A 16,285-nucleotide genomic window follows, 5' to 3' on the forward strand; every position below is an offset into this window, starting at 1 on the left:
TAGAAAATTATTTGTTGCAAGAAATAGTACTCATGGATTGCACAGGAAAAGGCCCTTACCGATGACCTTCTTCCCTCTCTCGGCTCCACCATCAAACTCTGATCAGTCAGTTCAATCTTTCACAGAAAGACCTCTCAAACCTGCTTGTCTGTGCCTCCTGCCCTATTTCTCAACTTATCTGCTATTTCCCTTCACATTAATCCACTAACGACAGGTTAATATGCCTATGATAAATTTCTCAACCCATGTCTCTCTTATGTGAAGAATCCTAACTTTTGAACAACATTCTCAATATGTCCTGCACCATTAAAAAAAATGGTGTATGCACATATCAAGATCACTTGAATGGATATGGTTAAGTTTAGAAGGTTATGGGCCAAATGCAGGCAGATGGGACCAGTGTAGATGGGGCAAGTTGTTCGGTGTGGGCAAGTTGGGCCAAATTGCCTGATTCCACTTTCTATGATTCTATGATTAACAATTTTATATCAGTTCAATCTTCGTGAAATGGCCATGGTTTTGTTCAGTACTTGATGATGTTCATTTACAATAAATGTTTACATTTGATTTTGTGCAAATAGGTTAGTTCGGTAACTTGGGTAAAACTACATTCCAGCAAATCTTCTACTTCGTCCAGCGTCTTGATTGTGGCCCTGGTAAATACTCTAACCATGAGTTTTGCTCTGGTATTCTCAATGTAATCTCAAATTCCATTGTCTTTCCATAGGTTAATGGAATAGATTTGAGAGTTGCCACTCATGACGAAGCAATAAATGTTCTAAGACAAACTCCTCAGAAAGTCCGGCTGACAGTCTACAGAGATGAAGGCCATTATAAGGAGGAAGATATATATGACTTTCTCACTGTTGAATTGCAAAAAAGGCTGGGTAAAGGGCTTGGACTGAGTATTGTTGGAAAAAGGTATGAAAAAAATTACTCAGAAAATGTAATTGGACACTGAACTTTTGTGCATCGTTTCTTAGGAATTATGTTTGCTTACTTGATAATACTTGATAATGTTATTATTCTATAATAGGCTAATCCGGGTGAAAATATCGTAGACTTTAATTACACAACCCGATATTTCAATAAAAGCTTTAACACTTGGAAATGTACTTCACAAAGCATAAACTATGGAGAGGAATACTGCCCTACTTTGACAAAAGGAAGCAACTGACAGAAAGGTGTTTTCTTGTAAATGAGGAAAATGTGTTTTTCTTTCAGCTCTCTGTGATGGAATTTCTTACTTCTCTGGTATAAATATTTTCAAATTGCACTCAGAGAAGACTTATTTTGTTCACCATTGTGCATATCTCAAATACCCCAAAACAAGCAATCTCAATTTTGACAAAAATTGTCAGTTGCTTCCTTTTGTCATATTAAGCAGAACACTGGGTCAAAGAACAAAATGTTATTTGTCGACAGAAACCTAGTCAAAGATGAGATCTGAGGAGGTTTTTAAAAACATTAATTTCAGAGGCATGCAGAAGGACTTTAAAAGCATAGTTCCTCTGGGCAACGGTACAAGAAGTTAGCTAAAATTCAAAGAGAAATTATAGCACTAGAAATTGGTAGAGATTATAACAGGAGCACATTCTGAAAAGGATTTAAGCATGTCCAAGAATGATATGAATGACAAGAGTGTGGATAGGGGCAACAGTATATGATGATGGAACCAGAAACCAGTGTAGGTCAGTGAGCATTGAGGTGAGAGTTGATCCAAGTTGTAACGGTCACCAGAGCTTTACGTGGACTCCAGTGTGCTGTGACAGAAGAACACAGACATTGGTTTCATTCTGAGAATAGGACGGAGATAGATGTGACCCCCATGGCAAACCAAACTCTGCACTGCAGGAATTTAAATGTTTTAATTTAAATTGGTAGAAGCAAAGAAAAACATAGTTTACATATTTTTTATATAACATGAACAATTGGTGTGCTTGGTGTGGATGCAAGAAAATCTCTCTTAACAAATTTTGGGATATTTGTAACCAAAATATAGTGTATAAAATATAATTGTTCATTCTATTATGGACTACTGCTAATAGAAGCAATTTTTCTTCCATTTGAGTAAAACTGGTTTTGTTCAATGTGACTGAAGCCTGTACTACATCTCAACAGGAATGACACTGGAGTTTTTGTGTCTGACATTGTGAAGGGAGGAATAGTAGATCTGGATGGGAAACTGTTGCAAGGAGACCAAATACTCTCTGTGAATGGTGAAGATGTTCGAAACTCAACCCAGGAGTCTGTTGCTGCTATGCTAAAGGTTTGATTAATGTACATTTTTACAATAACTTACTTGACAAAGTCGACTGCATTTGTGATGGAGATGTATTTTCCTTACACACCTATCAATCATGCTCTCATCCAAAAGCTTTCTAAAACTGAGAAATGGCTAGTCAATAATTATGAAAAATTTTTAGGACCTATCTTTCAAGCAAGTTTTTTTAATTACTTCAACTGTGACATTCAACCTCCTGCTGGCACTGTTTAATAATTCAGTAATATGTATGTCACAGAGAGCCTTTAAGAGTGAAAAACATGCATAAACACAGCATGAATTCAATGCTTGTTGAAATCATTCCCTGTTCATTTCTCTAGTTATTTAAATGACCACAAAATAAATGTAACTCTTTGGTTCACCTCATAATAAATGAGATGTAAAATTCTGAGTGATTCATGGAGATGGTGTATGTAACTGTGTAAGAAGGAACAGATGCTGGTTTACATTGAAGATAGACACAAAATGCTGGTGTAACTCAGCGAGTCAGGCAGCATCTGGAGAAAAGGAATAGGTAACGTTTTGGGTTGAGACCCTTCTTCAGAGAAAAAGAGATAGCCAGAAAGTGAATAGTGAAAGCAATGATGAGATACTTGAGGAGGGAGAAAAATATTCTTTTTTTAATATATTTGTTATAAGAATCCATTTTGTTGGCCATCTTTGCCAGGTCATAACTAAATTAATTATGTCTAAACACTTTGTCCAAAGATTGATCATTGGGGTAGCGCCAAAAGATCCTGATAATAGCCCGGTTTCTCTGGAGTAAATATGTAGATCTTTGATCTGTTCCTTGGACCCTCTTTGTTCTACAATGCCTTATTAAAGCTTTGTCTTTTAACAGACTGCTCATGTGAGCCAACCGCCAGATATCATTTGTTAGAGCTTGCAATATAATAACTGTATCAAAGAAACAAAACCTTAAAGACAATGTACATCACATTTAAAAAAATTCCTAGCTTTGTTCCCAAGCGTAAACATTTGGTCATCGCGTCTCTGGTACTGGTGTATGTCACAAACATGTGGCCATGCATTTGTGCAGCTGGTAGAGGAGCGACTGCCTCACAGCTCTAGCGACCTTGGTTCATTCCTGACTTAGTGTACTCCCTGTGTGGAGTTTACACATTTTTCCTGCGATAGGACTGGCTACTCCAGCTGTTCCAGTTTCCTCCCTATACCAAAAGTAGTATGACCTGCAGGATTATTGGCCACTACTGTCCTGACGTGTAAGCATGTGGCAGAATCTGAGGGAAGTTTATGGAAAAGTGGGGAAACTAAAATGATGTAGAATAGGATTAGATGGTTGGTGTGGGATCAGTGGCTTGAAGGGCTGGCTTGTGAGCTGCATAACTAAACTAATTTCCCAAAGGACTTGCCACACAATATTTATCTCTCAGATTATTAAAGTACCTGATAAAAGCAATTATAAAATGATAATACTTAAGAAACTCCCCCAGATTATCTGACTTTATTTTCTACTTTTTACAAGTTGTAATGTTTTTAGGAAGTAAAACAATAACCATTCACTTCTGATTTTTAGTGTGCACAGGGCACAGTAAAATTGGATGTTGGCAGGTTGAAGACTGGATCATTCTCATCTGATAGAAGAGGTTCTCAGAGTAGCCAGGTTTGTATGCTGAAACTGATTTGTGACTTATTCTGCAGTTAAAATTTGCTTAATTGTAGAATTCAAACAGGAACTTTTCATCTATTGTTTGCTTTATGTAAACTAAAGAATGTGAGTCATAATCAATGGGTAAATCTTGCTTTTTTCATGGCCGATAGCAGTTCATCCTTTTATGCTCAATTGAATTGTGATTGCAATACTAAAATTTCTCAAATGGCTTAAACTTGTTTCTCATTTTCTTTAAACTCCTTGTAATTTGATAATACTTCTGACCCAATCGGGGATGTTGTAATTGTTAATATTTTTTAATCTATATGTATTATCAAATAACAAACTGCTGGAAGAACTCAACGGGTCAGGTAGAATCTATGGAGCGAAATGGATAGACCCCAATTTGTCAGGACGCTTCAGACTGAAGTGTCTTCACAGGTTGTAATCAGTCTTTAGGCTAAACTATCTGACCATTTTGCTTCACAGATGCCGTCTGACCTGCTGAATTCCTCCAGCTGTTTTTCTTTTGCTCAAGATTGCAGACACTGCAGTCTTTTGCCTCTCCACATTACAAAATGAACTTTCTTCTATTTTAATGCAATGAATAAAAGATTGTTAATTTTCAAATGGTAAAATATGCCTTGATTTACAGAGAATTTAAATATTAGGTAAATTTGCATGTTACGCAAAGCAATTGTTGTTAGGACATGTGTAATTGATGCAATATTAATTAAGACTATTCCCTCAGGTCAGTGAAGGGAGTAGTGGTGGTGGGCTGACCTCTTTCTGTTCTGCCGCTTCGGGATCTACTCAAGCTGATGTATATGAAACTGGACACAGAAAACATGCCTGTAAGAGTTAATAGCTTTACTTGTAACAAATGGCAATATTAATTCCAAGTGTCATTCTGGATGGCATTGTTTGTGCATGACTTAAGTCTGCATTTTCAGAGAATCACAAAAAGCTTTTGGTGATCTTTAGTTGCTACAGATAGGTTTTGCTTTAATGATCTATCTCTTCTTAATAATTGCATGCAATAAATCAGATGTTCTTAAAATATTTAGCAATAACAATGTATATCTTGGTTGCAATTTAAGAAAACATCTACACTGCATTTAGAAATTTGCTAAATGCCGTTTTGTAAAATTGTAGCACAATTAAAGTTCAAATCAAAATGGCTGCCGATAGGTTTTGCTAGTCTGCAAATGGTATCAAATGGGGTTTGTCTGATTGAGTAGGTGGGCATAACTTTTTGATTTGTACTAGCTGATTTACCTAATTTGATAATTTACATTTATTTGCATTTATGTAAACAAGCCTCAACCCATCTTGACATGGTATCTTTAAATTTACCATTCATAATGTTAATATGAATGCACTGGTATAATATCTCTATGCCTTGCATTTAGGAGTAGTTCAGCGCACTTGCAAAACTAACCATAAAAATGCTTTTGCCATTAGAGATCAGTTTTTCAGAAAACAACCAAATGTTCAAAAAAAAAATTCTAAAAATGATAATGCAGAAGTGAGAAATATACATCAATTTATTTCAGTATTAACATGGCAATTAGAATTATAGATAGAAAAACAATCTTGTTGTTCTGTCAGGAAGCTGCATCAACTGCTTGAATCTCCCAGGTATCAGTTTAAAAACATTTTAGTAGTCCAAGATAATCTCCAGCTCTGACTGGTACCATTAGCATTTCAACTATTTTTCATACATTTTTAAGTGTTCTCCCTCTGTGTATTTTTGCAGGACACAAGCTGCTGCTACTGCCAGTATATCTTGTCTTGATTGGCTAAAACATATTTTAGGAGGCAGGATGCTTGTAATTTATAATAAGGGTTTCTTGGCTCTAGTAAACATAATTGGTTTAAAGATAAAGATAGGGGAAATGGTGTAAACAGATTTTGCAAACTCCCAAAACACAACCTGCAAACTGCTTGGCCCATTTCTGGGCATTTCCAGTCAATAATTCTGATGTGATATCTACATCTTATGTGCTGCATTGCAATACTGCCAATTAATCCATGTTGTTTGCGGATGCCATTTTAGATTTCTGTGGCCTCCGATCACACACGTCCAGTTATTTAGCTGTTCCACTCCCATAGTACCACCTCCGCCAGTCCGTAAATCAAGTGAACATCCTAATTTTTCAATCCCTACTCTCTCTTGGTAAGACGCCAATCTTCAGCATGCAAAGGAAAAGGTATTTTTGCAAAGGAACAGATACAGCAATGAACTTTGCAGCAGTACAGTTGTGGAGTGATTAATTGCATATCATGCAGCAACTTGCTCTGAGGAGGCAAATTTCTAATCCATTAATCTTAACTGAGCACCTAATGTGTATCCTCTTTGTTGTACAATTCTTTCTCTGATTAAAAAGAATGCTTCATAATTCTAACACCTACTTTCCATACTATTCAATTTTTAACCCCTCATATTGCACATGCAAAAATAACACCATGTTAGCTAATGTGTTAAATAGTTTTCTTCTATTAAATGTGTTAACATTATATTGTTAATGAATTGAATAAAAATAGCTGTTTGACCAATTTTTCCTCAAGGTGTGCTTTTGCCAACGCAATGCTTTATGTTTGGTTAATCAGCACAGGGTTAGATATTGGGTACAACCTCATGCTTCAGATTAATTTAGAATGCCTTTATAGCTTAAAATTCTATTCTATTTAGGTGTCCTAGTAAGTCAACCAGATTGTTCACCTTGCATGACTTGATTGTGCTGCAAATTGTAAGTGCTCATGGACACACATTCTCAGTTTGAAAATGGTAGCTGATAAAGATACTTAATTTATAATCTTAGCGATGATTACCAAGCCAGCTAGGATTGTTCTATGAAATTTAATGTGTAAATATAAAAGCTGCCAGCATTTTCCAGTACTTTGTTTTGTCTTTTCCTGGTAAATTACTCATGAATTAAATTTAAGGATTTGAAACCAAAATTTGTTCATTTTTTTAAATAAAGGGACCGAGGTCCAAGGGCTAAGGTCTGTGGAGTTTACAAAGGTAAGTTGCTCTTTTAACATTTCAAAAACAAACTATTGAGAACCATTTGTATTTTAGAAATACAAAACATTGCATGGCTTACATGCCAATGCCTCTACTTCCTTAGAAGGCTACGGAAGTTTGGCTTGTCCCCTACAACTCTCACCAACTTCTAGAGATGCACCATAGAAAGTATTTTATCAGTATGCATCACAGCTTGGTTTGGGAAACCTCCATCCAAGACCGCAAGAAGTTGCGCGAATTGTGGACGCAGCCCAAACCATTATACAAACCAACCTCCCTTCCATTGACTCCATGTATACCTCACACTGCCTGGGCAAGGCCAGCAGCATAACCAAGGACGAGTCGCACCCTGGACACTCCTTCTTCTCCCCTCCCCACATCGGGCAAAAGATATAGGTGTGAAAACGCACACGTCCAGATTCAGTGACAGGTTCTTCCCAGTTGTTATCAGGCAACTGAATCATCCCACCACAACCAGAGAGCAGTCCTGAACTACTATCTACCTCATTGGTGACCCTCGGACTATCCTTGATCGGACTTTGCTGGCTTTACCTTCCACTAAAAGTTCCCTTATCACTGTAAATGGCTCGATTGTAATCATGTATTGTCTTTCCACTGACTGGATAGCATGCAACAAAAACCTTTTCACTGTACCTCTGTACACGTGACAATAAACTAAACGGTACATTTGGCTTACATTTGTAACTTTGTCAAATCCATCCATACATTGTAGTGTCATCAAGTTGATACATTCCATGTAGGAAGCATCAATGCCACTTGTGGCCCCTTTGAAGCAATGTACCCTTAAAGTATTTGATAAAGTTTCAGCTTGGTTCAACACTTGTTTAAATTGCATGACACAGGATGACTTTCTATTCCGACATAATTTTGTTTCTTCTATAGTTCATGTGATGTTGGTAATTTTATAGGGTCCTACAGATTCATTGGGAATCAGCATTGCAGGAGGAGTGGGTAGCCCACTTGGAGATGTTCCCATTTTTATTGCAATGATGCAGCCAAACGGAGTGGCAGCCCAGACCCAGAAACTGCGGGTAAGTTAGTAGGTTTAGTTTATGGGCATTAATGTACCATGAATTATAAAGTCTTTTCCAAAAGGTGTTTTATTTGTTTTTCTCATTTCCCATATGAAAATCTATTCAAAATATTTCCATAAAGAAATACCTTGGTTGTTTTTAGTTTTTGTCAGTTAACATGTAAATTAATTGGAATATTGTTGAAATGTAGTGTTACATGTAGAATCTTACTTGTATCTGTTCATACTTTGTAACTCTGTTGGCGCACTTTGGGTATGCAAAGAATTTCACTGACTTGTCACATGACAATAAAGCATTCATTTGTTCATTAATTCATCCATTCATACATTAATTTAACAAACTCATAGTATGGTTCCTGAGTGTGACATCTTCCTGCTTATTTTACGGTTTTTTTCTCTGTGCAAATGGGCAGTTTTCTTTGTTTTGTTTCTGTGCATAGTGCTTAATTTTCAGCTTTTTTTTTAGCTGTGTTGCTGAGATAAATTTAAATGTATCGTTGCAAATGTTGAGGTACACAAAACTGCCAAAAATGTATGATTTGTCAGCATTGACAATTTGCTAGGAATGAATGGATGAAGTTTACCTCCAGAAAAATATCTTGCTTTGTCCGAGCAATGATCCTCTTTAATGCTGCTGTTCCACTCACCCGGGGGTGTTATAAATTAAAACGAGTCATGGCTGAGACTTGGACCACCAATTGCACTAAAAGCGGACATACAAGATAATCACCCGTTAGTCAGCATTTGTTATAATGTGGTTCAACTCTGGCACCGTACAAAGCCTTACTCTAAAGGAGTAAAAAATGGGTGTATTTCCAGTTGGTTGGCTTTACCTTACATAATATGTAACTTTTAGTGGCAAAGTATAACTTTATACTCTAAAAGGCTTGTTTAAAAAACTGATCCAGCAACTAATTTGTAATCCCCTTTTTTAAAATTATAGGTTGGAGATAGGATCATTAGCATTTGTGGAAAATCTACCGAGGGTGTGACCCATTCCCAGGCAGTCAACTTGCTGAAAAGTGCTTCAGGACGTATTGAGTTACAGGTAAATTAAAAATAAATATGTACGCTGTGATTTTGATTAACACTGGCTTGATACTTATTTGGAGATTCCGGTGGTTCCAATGTTGTACAACTGGAATGTTCGCTGGTGAGTGCTGCAAAATTCTAGATTTCCCCATAAATGTGAAAGTCAGAAACTCTTATCAATAACTTTCCAACTGTTTGGTGTCCATTTCAAGTCCATTTTCCAAGCGTGATCTTGCAACAATACCCCAACACTGATACTACATAAAATCTGTCCACTGAACCTGCACACACTTCAACGTGCTAGGAACAGTGTCAATTAATTTCAGTGGAGGGAAGCATTTGCAAGGGCACTAGGAAAATAGTGTATTCGATATTTTTGACAATTGAGCTCCGTTAAAAAGGTTTTTTTTTAATATAATTTTTAATGTTCTCGTTTAATTTTATCGAAACTTAATCTTATAGAAACTTACAAAATTCTTAAGGGGTTGGACAGGCTAGATGCAGGAAGATTGTTCCCGATGTTAGGGAAGTCCAGAACAAGGGGTCACAGCTTAAGGATAAAGGGGAAATCCTTTAAAACTGAGATGAGAAGAACTTTTTTCACGCAGAGAGTGGTGAATCTCTGGAACTCTCTGCCACAGAGGGTAGTTTTCATTGGCTATATTTAAGAGGGAGTTAGATGTGGCCCTTGTGGCTAAGGGGATCAGGGGGTATGGAGAGAAGGCAGGTACGGGATACTGAGTTGGATGATCAGCCATGATCATATTGAATGGCGGTGCAGGCTCGAAGGGCCGAATGGCCTATTCCTGCACCTAATTTCTATGTTTCTATGTTTCTAATTAGCATCTGCTTGAATATCACGGCCAATCAGGAATATTTATCTTTCTCAAAGGTTTCAACGGTCTTTTATTATCACGTGTACCAATTAAGGTACAGTGATATGCGAATTACCATACAGCCAAACTAAAAAAGCACCAAGACACACAACTACATAAAGGTTAACATAAACACCCACCACAACGGATTCCCCACGTTCCTCACTGTGATGGAAGGCAATAAAGTCTAATCTTCTCCTCTCATTTTTCTTCCGCGGTCGGGGAACCATCATCAAACTACCATCAATCGGGGTGATGGAAGCTCCCGCAGCCCGAGGTCAAAGCTCCCACGTCGGGGCGGTCGAAGCTCCCACGTCGGGGTGGTCGAAGCTCCACGTCGGGGTGGGTCGAAGCTCCCACGTCGGGACGGTCGAAGCTCCCGCGTCGGGGCGGTCGAAGCTCCCGCGTCGGGGTGGTCAAAGCTCCCATGTCGGGGTGGTCGAAGCTCCCACGTCGGGGTGGTCGAAGCTCCCACGTCGGGGCGGTCGAAGCTCCCACGTCGGGGCGGTCGAAGCTCCTGCGACTTGGAGTTCCCAAAGTCAGTCTCTTGAGCAGAGACCGCGGGCTCCACAATGTTAAAGTCCGCAGGCTCCCGTGGTGTAGCTCAGGGGTCGATCCCTGGTAAAGGGACCGCGGGCTCCACGATGTTAAAGTCCCGTAGGTTCCCGCAGTGGAGCTCTCGATGTCGGACTCCAGCAAAGGCCGCCAACTCCTCGATGTTAAGCCGCAGTGCGGACGGAGATAGAATACGGAAAAAACTTGCATCTCCTTCGAGGTAAGAGATTAGAAAAGGTTTCCTCCCAACCCCCTCCCCCACCCCCCACATAAAACAAGCATAAGAACACTAAAAACATACATTTAACACATACTAAAAAAACAAAGAAGACGAAAGGGACAGACAGACTGTTGGTGAGGCAGCCATTGCTGGCGCCACCCAGTGTTAAGCATGTTCTTGGCATTGACGTACTTGGCAATTAGTTAACAGTTATTTCTTTCACATTGTTTAGCCTTTCCTAGTCACCCACCTACATCACATGCAAAAATTCCATATGAACATTTTTATTCCTTATCTCAAATTTTTGGGTAGAGATTTGTGAATTCCATAAGGGTGAATCTCCATTACCAAACTACCATAACATAGGGTTTGTTGTATAGCATAAGATTACACAAGGCACTGTATAAAACTTTGATTGTTCATAGGTTGTTGCAGGTGGTGATGTTAGCGTGATAACAAATCAGCAGCAGGAACACGCAGCAACTACCCTTTCCCTGTCAGGGCTGACAGCAAGTAGCATCCTTCATGATGATCTAGCGTAAGTATTTTCTTAAAATATGATGCAACTATTGTTCAAAACCTGAAACATGAAACTAGTATAACAAGCCGTCCTTCTCAAAATCAAAGTGATTGGAGTTGAAGAAGAAGTTGAACGAAGAAGGTTCTTGGCCTGAAACGTCGCCCACTATTTTTCTCCATAGATGCTGCCTCACCCGCTGAGTTTCTCCAGCATTTTTTGTCTACAGTAGAACGTGTAGAACCTGGGTGTCATGGTACACCAGTCATTGAAAGTAGGCATGCAGGTGCAGCAGGCAGTGAAGAAAGCGAATGGTATGTTAGCATTCATAGCAAAAGGATTTGAGTATAGGAGCAGGGAGGTTCTACTGCAGTTGTACAGGGTCTTGGTGAGAACACATCTGGGGTTTTGTGTACTGTTTTGGTCTCCAAATCTGAGGAAGGACATTCTTGCCATAGAGGGGGTGCAGAGAAGGTTCACCAGACTGATTCCTGGGATGTCAGGACTTTCATATGAAGAAAGACTGGATAGACTCGGTTTGTACTCGCTAAAATTTAGGAGATTGAGGGGGGATCTTATAGAAACTTACAACATTCTTAAGGGGTTGGACAGGCTAGATGCAGGAAGATTGTTCCCGATGTTGTCCAGGACAAGGGGTCACAGCTTAAGGATAGAGGAGAATTCCTTTAGGACCGAGATGAGAAAAACATTTTTCACATAGAGAGTGGTGAATCTCTGGAACTCTCTGCCACAGAAGGTAGTTGAGACCAGTTCATTGGCTATATTTAAGAGAGAGTTAGATGTGGCCCTTGTGGCTAAAGGGATCAGGGGGTATGGAGAGAAGGCAGGTACAGGATACTGAGTTGGATGATCAGCCATGATCATATTGAATGGCGGTGCAGGCTCGAAGGGCCGAATGGCCTACTCCTGCACCTATTTTCTATGTTTCTATGAATGAAAGAGTTCAACCAGGTGAATGGATCTGCTGGTTGGGTCAGGTGGAGGTGGAAAAAGTTAAGCCCTGTTCAAGGGATAAGTGAACAGCTTGACCATTAAGCTATGGGAGAAACAACATGGAAGATTGGCATTTTCAAAACATCGCGATTGAAGATATGCTGTAGCAGAGTGAACATTCTCAACTATGAGCATTCTAGGCCTTTGATCAGATGGTTAGGAAAACGTATTGTCTTGAAGAAACAGATGATAGAAACAAAAAAGCATGGTCATAGCGTAACAGCATGGAAACAGGCCCTTTGACCCAACTCTTTTGGTGCCAACCAAGATGCACTATCTCTGCCAGTCTCTGCCAGTCCTATTTGCTGTCATTTGGCTCATATTCCTTCCAAACATTTCCTATCGATGTAGCTGTTTAATATCTTTTAAATGTTATTACACGTGCATCGACTATTTCCTCCGGTAGCTTGTTCAATATACTCACCACCCTCTGTGTGAAAAAGTTCCTTAGGTTCTTATTAAATCTTTCTCCTCTCATCTTAAACCTATGTCCCCTAGTTTGTGATTCCACTACCCTGGGAAAAAGACTGTGCTTTCATCCTATCTATTCCCTTCATGATTTTATGCACTTCTATAAGTGTACCCCTCAACCTCCAGAGCCCCAAAGAATAAACTGCTAGCCTGCCCAACCTCTCCCTGTAGCTCAGATACTTGAGTACTGGTGACATTCTCGTCAATTTTCTCAGCACTCTTTCCAACTTAATGGCATATTTGCTGTAAAAGCAAAACAAAATGTTTACAAGTCACAAGTTGGGACTCAGCTCAAGAATCTGCAACGATCTGAGGGTAAGGAGGTTTAGCAAGATAAATGCCATGGTAGAGGGACTTCCGCTGAATGTAGGGATTGCAGAAGCTGGGACATTCTTGACATAACACCAGTCAGCAAAGGTTCTAATAAGGGCATTTCAAGAAGAGCTTTGAGAGGGTTTTTGGAGTGGAACTATTTCCTGTCAAATTGGTTGTTGGAGGTCATAAATTAGGAATGCACTACCTGAAGAAATTATAGAATTGTATTCTCTCAGAATTTTTGAAAGATCGATGGAAATGAAGCTTGATTTTAATTATGAGGAAGATGCTGGAGTATGGAATTAAGTTGCACAGGCCAGCTTAAGTAACAATCACCAATCCTTTCCTTTCAACTGGAAGTGGCTGCTTGTATTCCAATTGGTAATGGTGCCATTATCTCATCTGTAGCATCTGTGGACAAATGTCCGTGCAATACTTAACATCATTGTTTGCATTATTCTTCAGGCCTCCACAATATAAGACAATTACTTTAGACAGAGGTGCTGATGGTCTTGGTTTTAGCATTGTTGGTGGATATGGTAGCCCTCATGGAGATCTGCCTATTTATGTTAAAACAGTCTTTGCAAAGGTAAGCATTCAGCAGAAGTGTCCAGTGTTCTCATGCATAGATGCTATGGTGCTTTTCCAATATAGTTTCAAAGGCATGTTAAACTAAGCAAGCCATTATACTGGAAAATGTTGCTATTTCAGACTATTTAAATATACCAGCCGAATTACCTGTTAACCAGAATGGGGCTAATTTTACATTTCATTTCAGACATGTTGGCTGCTGGGGATGATGGGGAGGGAGATGCAGAGGGTAATTGGTTAGGTACACTGGTTCCTGCCACCAATCACTTGCATGTAGTGGAAAGTAAGAGTCTAGAGGTGAGCCAAGGATAGCATGCACTACCCATGTGATCAAATAACTCAAGTGGCTTAGTGATGAAGAGGATCTTGAAGTCATATTTAAGCTCTGCAGCACCCACAGAACCTGATGAAAGACAAAGGACGTGTGTAGGAAAGAACGGCATATGCTGGTTTAAATCGAAGGTAGACACAAAATGCTGGAGTTACTCAGCGGGTCAGGCAGCATCTCTGGAGAGAAGAAATGGGTGACGTTTCAGGTCGGGACCCTTCTTCAGACCTGAAACGTCACCCATTCCTTCTCTCCAGAGATGATGCCTGTCCCGCTGAATTACTCCAGCATTTTGTATCTACCTCCGAAAGACAAAGAAAGTCTGGGAAAGGTTGACCTTAGACAAAAACCTGTACATATTCCAGAAATGTGAAGAGGTATGGCACTTGCAAATATATGGGGAATTTTACCCATTAAACACTATATTGTATGTCCAATAATAAAACGGGAAATTAAATAGATGCAACATTAGACACATAATCAGGCAGATGCATTCTGGTTTCCATGCACACAAATTGCGGAATTAGAGTAACATCACTATAAACAGATCTAATGGAAGGATATTGTGACTTTTAGGGAGCAGCTGCAGAAGATGGCCGCCTGAAACGTGGTGACCAAATCATTGCTGTCAATGGGCAACATCTAGAAGGTGTTACACATGAAGAAGCTGTCGGTATTCTGAAGCGTACAAAGGGGACGGTTACACTAACAGTACTTTCCTAATCGGAGCTTTATGATAAAACCTGTGAATGATTTATGTTGATTTAATGGACAAGACAGTAATAGAGGATCGTTTAGTGAATAATTCCACTAATTTAATAGAGAATGCATTTTATGAATGTACATCTGAGTTTTTTTGTTAATGAAAAATACAGTATTCTTGAACCTATGAAAAAAATATTAAATTTGGAATTGATAAAAAGAAGTGGAAATGAAAGAAATTAAGCATTGCTAACACATAATGTTAAATTTATGCATCATGTTCTTGAGATTTATTGCAGAAGATAACAAAGCTATCTTCCCTCCAAAAGCAAACTATTTACAATATTTTTAAAATGTGTTATTTGCTCTGAAGTTGATAATCTGGCTTTGTATTATTAAACAAGTCAAAAGTAGTACTGTTACTTTTATTTCTGTATTTTTCTTTGTAAATGATTCCCAGTGGAAGGAGCCACAGCAGCAACATCAGCCCAGGAGGGTTTAGAACAACAATTAAGTAAATAGCTAATTATTTTGATTTTGAAGGATAAAAATGAAACTTCGGTAAGAAAAATACTCTTAGGATGTGTAGTTGTGAAAATTACATTTGTCTAAATATTGTATTTGTATGTTGGTATCCAGACCCAATTCTGGGAAATATGAAGTAACAATGTCCAAATCTGCTGCTGTTCAAGTAAAGTGAAATGCTTTGGGCATTACACAGTATTGAACTTATCAGTTCAGATAGAAATAAATATTCTGTTCTGTGAAGTTAGCTTTTGTCTTCAACTGTAGGAGGTAGCCCGCAAAGTGCATCATGCCCTCTTTTTTAAAACACATGCAGTATTAATCCTTTTAATTTTAATGGAATGAAAATTGGGCAGATTCCACGAGAGCCATTCCACTTTTCCAAATTACCACCCAAAGTGGTCAAACTCAATCCCTGTGAATTTAACTCAAATATATTGCTGCTTTTACATAACAACCATTTAAAGTTATTTTTATTTTATGTTCAAGGGCATTGTTTCTTTGATTCACTACTTGTGAGCAAGAATTGCCAGTAAATTAGTCAATGACACTTGTGTGGGAGCATACTACCATTGTATAAATATTTAGTTTTGATATCCTGTGTACTGCTGAACTTCAGTGTGTAAAATCGTTTGAAAACATCTATTTTTTGACTTTAGTTTACAATTGTTTTAATAGTAACTAATTTTTATAACTGTAGAGACAGTTTTAAAATCTAAAAAATGGATTTTGTCATTGATATCTACTTTTCTTAATGTGAATGTAAAAGCAATAAACCATTACAAAATTGCTCATTATCGTTAAAACATGTTGCGTTGGATGTCTGCTGAAAGAATTCATATTTCATTATTTATTTCCTGATGCCCTAATTTTTCACCTTTTTCCTTGCCTGAACAATTAATTCCACCTGTTCCATCGCCCCGAGCTATTCAGATCACTGTAATTTACAGCCAAGAGCACACTTACCTTAGTGTTTAAGTATTATGCAATGTATGCAAGGATGGGGAATGATTCAACTTGCACATGGGATGTGTAGAGAAAAGCAATTTAGTAAGCTTTCACTGCAAACAACTTAAAAATAAATACTAAGACACACAGAAGTGAATGTAAAGACCTTTAACAGCGAGAAATACATTTACCTGTAACTAGTTACCTGTTG

General features: G+C 38.5%; 1 protein-coding gene across 11 annotated transcripts in view; it reads left to right on the forward strand.

Moving 5' to 3' along the window:
* Window positions 1–15,916, forward strand: part of LOC129695547 (multiple PDZ domain protein) — a 168,382-nt gene extending 152,466 nt beyond the window's left edge. For 10 of the 11 annotated variants that reach the window (XM_055632583.1, XM_055632584.1, XM_055632588.1 and 7 more), the window contains 10 exons: window positions 728–921; window positions 2,122–2,269; window positions 3,822–3,908; window positions 4,648–4,750; window positions 6,884–6,924; window positions 7,857–7,979; window positions 8,925–9,029; window positions 11,089–11,201; window positions 13,446–13,569; window positions 14,476–15,916. In XM_055632583.1, coding sequence (XP_055488558.1) covers window positions 728–921; window positions 2,122–2,269; window positions 3,822–3,908; window positions 4,648–4,750; window positions 6,884–6,924; window positions 7,857–7,979; window positions 8,925–9,029; window positions 11,089–11,201; window positions 13,446–13,569; window positions 14,476–14,622 — 1,185 coding nt within the window. In that variant the 3' untranslated portion in view covers window positions 14,623–15,916. Of the gene's footprint in view, window positions 1–727; window positions 922–2,121; window positions 2,270–3,821; window positions 3,909–4,647; window positions 4,751–6,883; window positions 6,925–7,856; window positions 7,980–8,924; window positions 9,030–11,088; window positions 11,202–13,445; window positions 13,570–14,475 lie in introns of those variants that run through there. The other variant, XM_055632594.1, reaches the window with a different exon arrangement.
* Window positions 15,917–16,285: the final 369 nt, after the last annotated feature.

This window comes from Leucoraja erinacea, chromosome 3, assembly GCF_028641065.1.
Source record: "Leucoraja erinacea ecotype New England chromosome 3, Leri_hhj_1, whole genome shotgun sequence".
NCBI lineage: Eukaryota > Metazoa > Chordata > Chondrichthyes > Rajiformes > Rajidae > Leucoraja > Leucoraja erinaceus.